This window comes from Xiphias gladius, chromosome 7 (genome assembly GCF_016859285.1).
Source record: "Xiphias gladius isolate SHS-SW01 ecotype Sanya breed wild chromosome 7, ASM1685928v1, whole genome shotgun sequence".
Taxonomy (NCBI): Eukaryota; Metazoa; Chordata; class Actinopteri; order Istiophoriformes; family Xiphiidae; genus Xiphias; species Xiphias gladius.
Window position 1 is genome coordinate 6,531,708 of NC_053406.1, and position 10,654 is coordinate 6,542,361.

General features: G+C 43.4%; 1 protein-coding gene across 2 annotated transcripts in view; it reads left to right on the plus strand.

Moving 5' to 3' along the window:
- Positions 1-10,398, plus strand: part of numbl (NUMB like endocytic adaptor protein) — a 32,444-nt gene extending 22,046 nt beyond the window's left edge. Inside the window, exons 5-9 of one of the 2 annotated variants that reach the window (XM_040131779.1) lie at positions 894-1,034; positions 3,159-3,366; positions 3,484-3,753; positions 6,293-6,478; positions 6,575-10,398. In XM_040131779.1, coding sequence (XP_039987713.1) covers positions 894-1,034; positions 3,159-3,366; positions 3,484-3,753; positions 6,293-6,478; positions 6,575-7,713 — 1,944 coding nt within the window. In that variant the 3' untranslated portion in view covers positions 7,714-10,398. The remainder of the gene's footprint in view (positions 1-893; positions 1,035-3,158; positions 3,367-3,483; positions 3,754-6,292; positions 6,479-6,574) is intronic. The other variant, XM_040131780.1, reaches the window with a different exon arrangement.
- Positions 10,399-10,654: the final 256 nt, after the last annotated feature.

Consider the following 10,654-nt stretch of genomic DNA (forward strand, 5'->3'; position numbering starts at 1 on the left):
TATTATAAATCTCTCTCTAAAAAAAAAAAAGCCAATACATACAGTTTTAACGTGTTTCTAGTAACACAGAGAAACTTACTGTACCAGTGATGAAGGAGCTCGTACACGCACACACACACACACACACACACACAGACACAGACTGCTCTCCGCACAGCCTTTCACCTCGGTACCAGCATCCCCCTTCAATCACTAATTGGCCCACAATGAATGGACTGTTATTCTTCCACCTCTTTCTCCACACATCCCTCCTTCTTTTCTCCTCCTTTCCCGTCCTCATCCTCCCTCTTCCTCTCATCTCATTCTCCCCTCTTCTTGTTTTCGCTGACACTAGAGGAGAGGAAGGAAGTGCATGGATGAGTGTTTGAACCCTCTTTCTCTTTCTTCCCTTTCTTTCCCTCTCAGAACTTGTTTTTCCTTCTCTTTCTGTTTTCAGTGAGTCAAAGAGGTGAGCTGGGAGCCCCTTAATGTACACAGAGAAAGAGAAGGGCCCCTCTTAGTTTCCTCTATAGTGTCTTTAGACACTGAGACAGCCTGAATAACCCTTTTATAGAGGGAAGGGCAAGTAGTGGAAACATCCCAGAGGGTCCAGTGTCATTAGTCTGCGGTCAGACTTCCTTTTCTGTCATTGGTGGATGTGTAAATAGGTTGGAGTGAGGAGGGTTTGACAGGGTCAACCGAAGTTGACAGCAGTGTGTCAAGTGTTGGATCAGTCTACCAGCTATTTCCTGTCCGTCATATTTTAAAGCTGCTGTCAGAGAGACAGAATCATGTCAAATGTCATTTAATTCAAACTACAGTACCTGTGGAAACAATTCGATTGACTCTACTGTGAGCTGTTAATTCTGATTCTCTCTGACCTATCTGTGTCTGTTCCTCTGTGTCTCTCTCAGGACCTCATTGTGGACCAGACCATAGAGAAGGTTTCATTCTGCGCTCCCGATCGTAACTATGACAAGGCCTTCTCCTACATCTGCCGAGACGGGACCACCAGACGGTGGATGTGCCACTGCTTCATGGCTCTCAAAGACTCGGTGAGAGGACAATTAAGCTTCCGTTTATCCTTCAGGGACAGTCATGACATCACGTCTGGGTTAGCTTCTGTTCCTTGATCTTCTGTAACTCAATGCAATCTCTTATTCAGCAAGTTCCTGGGCTTTACTAATATTATTCTAAGATAAATCTGCAACCGCTACATCAGTTGCGATAAGAAGTCGTAGCCTTTATGAATTCAACAAAGTGAAACTACGAATAATTGCTTAGCATACACAAAACTACAGCTTCCATGAAAAATTCCCAGCGTGGGCACTTACATCATCATGACTTGGTTTCGTTCATATCACCAAAGCGCTCTAATAAAGCAATTTTTTAAAAGTTGTGTCTAGTTGTAATGTGCTGTTTAAAAACTTCTACACCTTTTGGTCCTTTCTGTCCTGACATATCGGAACTAGCTGCAGCCCTTCGACTCCTGACGTTTACCCACAATTGACTAGGGTTCATGGGAAATTGTGTTCATAAAATACAGAAAAACTCAAATATAATAGATCATTCTATAATAAATTTAATGTTCTTATCTCTGCAAATGGAGTCAACCACAAAACATATTGTCGAGTAAGGCTCTGTTCCAAGGCTGTGTTTTTTTTAGTTATTTATGATATTGCAAATGTCACTGTGGTTTTGAGGCAAGTTTTCTTACTCTTGGAACAGAACGTGGAAGTTGTGTTTTTACTTTGGCTCTCTCTTACATTTTTTTTTCCCAATTCCCAAATGAGTTTTAAAGCCTACAAATTCTCTTGTCATGTAAGGTCTTGAAAATTGTGGGTTTGTTTCAAATCAGTGCGGAATTGTTAAGTGGATAAGATGATGGGTTAGTCAATCCACACAAAACTAACAGACACTAATTTCAACAATCAATTAATCATTTAAGTAATTTATCAAGCAAAAATCGCTATATTTCCTTTTTAAGCCTCTGAAATGTGAGGGTTTTTTTTTCATTTTCCTCAGTTTTATATGATTAGGAAGTGTGTACTTTTAGGTTTTAGACTAGTGGAAGATAAAACGAGACATCATCTTGGACTCTTGAAATTGTAATGGGCATTTTTTTCTATTTTTGACATTTCTTACACTTAACAACGAATCAGTTAATAGAAATAAACAGATAATCTCTAATGAAAACAATCATTAGCTTCAGCCATATTTAACATGTTGAACCCACACTAACTTACAGTACAGTCTGCCATGCATGTATCATGTAGGCACACTTAGCACTACTGTTACTCATTATTTATCTCTACCATAATTACTGGTATACAGTTATTGATCAGCAATTTAAACGCCTAGCTGGACTTTGATGATATTTATGATGGTTGCCATAGATTGTTTTGCATTAATGTTTGTGTCTGTTTATTTGATGTGCTTTTAATGTGTCTAATGTTCTCTGCAGTACTACAAATTGCCTCTCAGAGGAGATTAAAGTTTTCAAAGTGTAAGATTGAAAGGCAACTGCAATAGAGCCAGTGCCACCATGGTGCATTGTGGTTTCATCCCCAATTGTGGTTTCATCATTTTAGACTGTGGGTTGGATTACTAATGTGGATTGAAGTGAGCGTAGCACAGACCTGTGGGATTAGGAGCGGGGATTAGACAGAGACCCGTGGAGTTATCTGTCCATCTCCGTGTGATTCTATTTCCACCGCACACTCTCCATATTTCGATGTGCTCATCTCAAACCGAGCTGTCTCTCCTATAGCTGTCATGGCTTTCTTTGCAGAGAGAGGAAGTGAAGACAGGCAGGGAGGTGATGGGAAAGTAGGAAGTAACTGCAAAGAGCTGGTTGGAATGAGTTGCATTCAGAGCCACACAATGAACTCATGTTGATTTGTGACATCAGTAGAGATTTGAGGTGGAAAATTGCGCTCTCATCCGATCCTCACTGTGGCAGCTCTGTTGCATGTAAATGCACAAACTTGATTTTTAAGGCTGACATGAACAGTAATCACATATAGCATGAAAACACCTCTGTGGAAGAAAAGCAGTATGAGCGGCTAACTCTGAGGACTGCTGACGTGCGCTGTGTTCAGACGGTGTGAAAATGATCATTCCAGGTCAGGTGTAAATATGGCTTTAAGTGCTTTAATCGCTGTTTTTTGCTCCACCAGGGGGAGAGACTGAGCCATGCAGTTGGCTGTGCCTTTGCCGCCTGTCTGGAGAGGAAGCAGCGCAGGGAGAAGGAGTGTGGCGTGACGGCGTCCTTCGATGCCAGTCGCACCTCATTCGTTCGTGAGGGCTCCTTCCGCGCAAACTCCTCTTGCAGCCAACCGGGCAGCAGCAGCGAGCGGGATGACAAACTGCAGGACAAGAAGAAAGGTAGGAGGAAGTGTCCACACAAAGTAAAACATCCACTCTAATAACTGCTCATAAAATTGGAAATATATCATTTTTATAGATTATGCTCTATGAGATTACTAACCCTTCCCCCTCCAGACCAGCCCTCTGCCATTCCAGCTCTCCCACCTGGCACTGCCTCCCCACCCGAGGGTGCGGCGTCCCCCATGGACCGCCCAGAACCGGGCGGGCCTCATGCCATCCCTCGCCGCCACGCGCCCATCGAGCAGCTGGTGCGGCAGGGCTCATTCCGGGGATTCCCAGCACTCAGCCAGAAGAACTCTCCCTTCAAGAGGCAGCTGTCGCTTCGCCTCAACGACCTGCCATCCACACTGCAACGCAAGACCGACTTCCAGGCCAAGAACCCTGGTGAGTTAAGAAGTTCTTGTTAGAAGACTCACGTTAGACTCACAGGTGGAGTCACCAGGGGACCTGCCTCTGCTGTGTTCTTCCTTTTATCTGCCGTTTACTAGGGTCAGAAGGTCCCAACCTTTAGCTGCTCTGAGCCATTTGCAGAAACACACATCTGTCTTTTAGGATAAAATTGGTCATAAAATTGCAGGATGTAAAAGAGTCAAATCAGTCTAATCAGATTTATTATTTGGCATCTGGGGTGGGGAGGACAATAATATACTTTGGTTCAAAAAATGAGAGAATCAGAAAAGTTCCATAAACAGAGTGCACCATTTAGTTATGTTTGCCATAGTTTTTTGCAACTGCTAATTCCATTTCTAATGTGTGATTTGGTGTCTGTGGGAAAATTATTGTTACATTAATATGTTAAGGTAAACTATATGGAATTCTTTATACACTTTTAGTTATTTGTGATAAAACAAACTGTACCAACTGTACTATTGTTTTATTATTTTGAAGTAAGGGGGGGAAAGTGTTGCAGTGTTTTTACTTACTCAAGGGGAAGGGCCAAAAAGAAAAACAGAAATAATGCAGGGGAGGGCTTTTAATTTTTATAAAGTGAAGTGTATGGTTCAGCCCTCATACCCCCAATAATTTTTGTACAGTCCCTTAGAGGGAAAGCGTCAGAATTCCTGACGTCAGTTAAATTTATTAACACTGGTCTTGCTCCTAGAGGTGATTGATCCACATTTGATTTATACTTGGTATCAAAATGTCTCCTCGGCACCCACAGTGAAGTCAGACGGGATCTCTCCCTTGCAAAAGGAAAAATTATTTTTCACAAACTCATATCCCCAAATCATTTTTAGCATGTCAAAGAAGTCAAGCAACATTTGGGGGCTGTGAGTTTCACTTGCGTCATGGTTATTTGCAGATTGGAGCTTTATTACATTTTCCATTTGGCTTCGGAGTGACATCACTGACCCCTGGTTGAAGAGGTCTAAGCAATCATATTACAGAATAAACCTTCAGCACATCTCAGATGCATTTAAATTCATGTTTTCATGCAGACAAGGTGTTAGCATTAGTTTAATCCCAACACTAGCCTTTCATTTAATGTGTGCAGAGATAAAAGGCAGTTATGTGAAGTGCTGTTATTATTACTATTAGCAACAGCACCGATGGCTGTTGCCTGCGGGACTCTGAGAGCTCTTGGCTTTGTACTAAGGACAATTAATAACTGATTTACCCCTCACAGGTTGGTGTACGCACACACACAAACTCACACTCACACTCACACACACACACACACACACACACACACACACACACACACACACACACACACACACACACACACACACACACACACACAGGAACACACACATAGACATACCCACTCAGTGTGGTGCCACAGGAGCAGAGCGCTCAGTAGCAATGCTGATTACAGTCATTAGAAGATAAAAGAGAGGGGACTCTATGCCAGACTGGGATACTAAACCATAACATTCACCTCCCACTCTCACTCCATTTCACATTATTCTCTGATGATGGTTAGTGTATATATCCAGCGGTGGTGGATTTGGTGCAGCTTCAATCTTGTGCACGGTACTCTCTCTCCCTTTTTCACACGCAAACACACACACACACACACACACACACACACACACACACACGCACACGCACACGCACACGCGCACACACGCGCACACACACACAGATTCAGACACTAAGCGGTAGCAGCCAATTCCACTGCCTCCCTGCTTCCTTGTGACTCTCCGAACAATTGTTGTATTGATTTGTGCGGTCAATCAGCTGTCCTACTTAGCCTTCAGCATGTCCTCTACCAGCCCTTAAACCTGCCACTGCATGGAGAGAATTACACACATGCACACACACACACGCACACGCACACACACACACACACACACACACACACACACACACACACACACACACACACACATACACACACAGAGGGGCAGGTGAAAAGGAACAGATTATTAAATATTATATCTATTTTTATCTGTGGTCTGTGCAGGAGAGTTTGAAGCTGTAGTCCAAACCAAAGTCAGACAGGAACAATATGCTGCCTAATCCCTCGCTGGTTGGATCAGTTACAGTTTAAAAACATGGATACACTAAGCCAAATTCACCTCTGTCTGGGTCATCCCAATGCACAAGACACAAAAGTCAATGATAATACTACATGGGGTTGGGTAGTCTGTGGGTCCTCAAAGTTTTGCTTGAACTGTCCTTGTCAGTATGAACCTTTTTATTTTCAAAGAGAAGACCCTGATTAGCACATATTTGTCTTGAGAATCTTGTGTTTTTTAGGTAATTCACAGTTCTTTAGTTTCTATGCTTTTGATGTTAACTGGGTCTATTACACAAATGAATAAATATTTTTTTCCCTCTCTCTGTGTGTTTGTCCTTCTACTTAATCCTCCTCCTCTCCTATTCCATCTCTTCTTTTCATCCTTTTCCTTATTTCCATTGTCTTTTGCTCTCTCCCCACCTCCTCGCCTCCCTTTGTGCTTCTCTTTCTTGCTAGTACCAGAGATGGATATGGGGTTGCCAGGTGAGGGAGACAGTAGTATTAATGCCCTGTGTAGCCAGATCAACACCTCCTTCACTAAGCCATCAGAGGAGCTCTTCTCCAACCCCTCTATGTCTGCAAATTGCCCTCCAACCTGCACTGTGCCCCCTGTCCTGCCCCCGCCACCTGCACCGTTGCAGGGTAAGAAAAAATACATCAGATCAATAGTAATATTGAACTACCCTCAGTGGTGCAGAAATTTTTACTCTTTCTAAATCTTTTATTTTATCCCTCTAGCCACTTCTTCCTGGGTGCAGCCAGAGCCTCCACTCCACTCTCCTCCTCCAGTTTCTGTGGCGATGCAGAGCGGACACAAACGAACACCCTCTGAGGCTGAACGATGGCTAGAAGAGGTCTCCAAGGCTGTCAAGGCTCAACAGACCCCTCCCCCAGGTCCCACCATCCCCACCATCCCTGGACCCCCCACAATGTCAAGTCATCAGATGTCCAGTCAGGCAGCCATATCAGTTGCCTCAGTGTCCACTGTCTCCATGTCCCTTGGCACCATGTCTAAACCCCTCATCTCGGGCCCCTCTGCCCTCTCAGGTCAGGCCCCAATGCCCCTTCCACCCATGTCAATATCATCGGTTCCTCTAATACCAGGCCCTCCAGTGTCAGGGCCCCCTATGTCTCTTCCTTCCATGTCCATCCCCACGATGTCCGGTCCAAGCATGTCTGGGGCCCCCATGATCCAGCCCTGTCTTCCTGGGCCCCCAGGCTCCCTTCCAAGCTCAATGCAGCCCTTCCCCTTGGCTTTTGATGCTACCCCAGCCCCTGTGGGAATGTTTGCCAGCCAGCCTGTCCAACCCGCATTCGTGCCCATGCAGACCTATATGCCAGGTCTGGCCAGCAGTATGACCTACCCCAACGCCAGTGTGCCTGTAGTGGGCATCACGCCGTCACAAATGGTGGCCAACGTCTTCTGCACCGCCACAGGCTCGTCAGGTGCAGGCGGAGCTGCTGGAGGAGGACTCAAAGTGGGGGCACTCGGAACAGCTGGCCAACACCATTCTTACCCAGGAGCAGCTGGTGCAGTTGGGCCCACTGGAGGGTTTTCTACACCACCATTCTCTTCCACTCCGCCATTATCAACAGCTATTAATGGCCTCCCGCCACACAGCAGTGCCATGATGGCCCTCCAGAATGGGACCTCCAACAGTGGCGGGAATGGTGGCAGCCTTAGCAGCTGGCCACCAGAGGGCAGCCAGCTAACAGCTCCGGTGGCCAGTGATTCTCATGATGATGATCGTTTTGAGGCAAAGTGGGCAGCACTGGAGACCAAACCAGCGCCTCAGCAACCAGGGAATAAGGCCCCTGCTGCAGCAGCCAACCCATTTTCCAACAATCTGCAAAAGACTTTTGAAATTGAGCTTTAAGGCAGACTCTGCCTCCCAAAGCTATAGCGCTAGTGCTGGAGTTAAAGCCTGAGAAAGCCAGGCACTAATTTCAGCATCTCTGCTTAGAGTGGTATGCAGTTCCTTACGGTTAGCCTAGCATCCGACCTGTGGCAGCCTGGCAAATTCTTAAAAGCTCTCATAGGAGTCAGTATATAATGATCTTAATTGCTTTCTTTATACTCCCATGAGAGCTTTGGAAGGAGGTTGGCAAATTGCTTCGCTGCCATTGGAGGATCAGGTCTCTGGTTCACTGGACTTGATGGACTGAATCCTCCACTCCACCCTCGACCGGCCGCTCCTCCCTGCTTTCACTTCTCCACTCTGGCTTTACTTTACCTGCTGCAAGTCCCTGGATGTACTGTACGTGCCCCTTTGGAACATTGTCGGGGGACACAGTTCAGTGGTTTCTTTCTTTAAAAGGGGACTCCACTCAGATGCATTCCAATCCCATGTGATGTTTTTGGCGGTTTTGTTTCTGGTGGAGATTTTGGTGGATAATTAGTGGATATGGCTACACCACAAGATATGCAGAGATGCAGAGAGCTGATTTGTTGTCTGATGATCAAACTGATGCTGATCTTAGCCAAGCACAGCAGAAGTTTGGATACCTGAAAGGACTAGCCAATGATGTAACAGCTGATCCTACCAACCCAAAATGACTTACTGACCAATAGTGGAGAATTATGGCCAAATCATTTTATTTATTGTATTTCGTTTTTTTATTTTAACAAGTTATATACACTTAAAAATCAAATTTTTAAAGCAGTGTTTCAGGAGCGTGTTTTTTTCTATCCCCCATATTTATTTTTGTTGAACCATAAAGAGGAGGGAAACTACAGGTAGCAGACAGGTAACAGATATTATTGGGCAGCAATAGAGGGAAAGCATTTTGGGAAACTGAGTCATATAACAAGAACCAAATAGCAAGGGCTGACGGTACAGCAGTGTGTAGTGCGACATGTGAACCAGTAAGTGTATATAGCAGCATGTTTCTTCCACTCGTTAGCCCTCACGTATATATGCTCCACTGCTGCTGAGCCCAGTTAAGTCAGTATGGCTTCACTTTGGCTCTCTAGCCCATTTCTGTTGCTAAAGCCCTCCTTCAAGGGCACTGGGACATAAAAAAACACTTCAGGATTTCCAGCACACAGACACTCTGGACAATACAGCGAAACAGTCCTTTGGACTTCATCATCTTCAGACAAACCCAAGGAACTTTAACAACTCAGTGGAAATAAAAAAAATTTAAAAAAACAAACACTCTACAACACTGTGCAACTTGTTGAAAAAATGATGCACTACATTCCAACATTCATAAATCCTTTAATGTGTTCAAACACAAGCTATGGTCTCATCACATACAGTACGATTGTGTATTCACCTCTACTGTACTACTGTATCAGTTGCAGTAGTACAGCACTCATAATGGATGTTGGAATTGATGATTAAAAAAGGAAAAGAGAAGAGGACATGTGCAGACATAGACTGAGGCATGGCAAAGAGCAGTGAAGGATCTATGATGCATATTTACGTGAGATAACCGAGATTTGATTGATAGATTAACAGAAAGAGAAAATATAGAACAGTAGAAGAATAGATTGCTAGAGGAAAGAAGGAAGGATAACCTGTACGTGAGAGACTGGAGAGAATGGAGCGAATACCCTTAAAAAATGAGATGGAGGAAGTCTGAAGGAAGGAAAATGAGATAATACGAGATAAAAAGTGAGAGACAGATTGTGTGAAAATATTTAGAACAGAGACACATTCATCACGCAGCCCACAAACAGAGTACTGTTTGTTTTCTTTTTTGCCTCAAGGCCAGCCAGTTCCATTTCAGATTCATGTTCCTCAACTCTTCAAACCTCACAAACAACACTTTTGATTATATTTTTAAAAAATGTTGCTTTTGATATAACTGCAGTCTCATAAAGATTTTTTTCTGAGTATGTACAACTCCCTATATACTTAAAACTTCAGTAATGTCAACAAAGCTTTCTGTGTTTTAACTTGCAGTTTCTGGCAGGAGTCATAAAAGTCCAGATCTATTTAAAAAGATTCAGCAAATATAAAGTAGAAATGTTCTTTATCGAATGGTTTTTCCACAGGTTGTTTCTGTATGTTATATAACCTGTAATCTGGCCAGAGATCCTGTTATGTTTCTTGGGAATTGAATTGTGTCGATATGGACTGCCACTGATTAGGTTTCCTGCTCATTAATGCCCCACAGTTTAATTAGCTTATTGGGTCTCTTCCTGTGGCAGCGATCCCCTCTAATAGGCTGCTTTCTCAGAAAACCTAAATTTCTGTTCCACCGGCCTAATTTATACCATCTCAGGTCCTCCCAGGGTTTTGTCTTGTTGTTTTCAGACGAATCAATATTGCTTCCCCTCCAAACAAATCCAAACTGCTCTCTCTATAAGACGAGACTGATTCACTCATGAAATCAATGCTTATATTTCCCTGAAAATATATTTTAGCCTTGGACTCTTGTTTGCACGCCCTCCAAATTATATATGTAGGTTAATTGTGTTCCGCGTTCAAGCAAACTAAATGACCTCATAAACTTGATTGTAAAACCATAGTTTAGCGATGGTAACAAAGCAAACCAGTTTATTTTTAATCTTTATTTACAGAATTTTTGTATTTAAACCTACATATTTGTATTGTAATTACATTGTACAAAAGATAAATAAAGTAATATAATATTACACCTGCTCATGTTTTGTAGGTGGTGACTTTTTGACTTTTCACAAATAACTACTATAGTTTTCTTCTTTCTGGCTTATCTCTTCCATCTCTTTCTTTCAATCTACATTCCTTTATGACCTTTTGATTTTTTTCAGTTTCTCTCTCGTTCCTTGCCCTCACCTTCGTTTTCTTTTCATTTTTGCCTCCTGGGATCTCAAGGGATGTCTGTTCT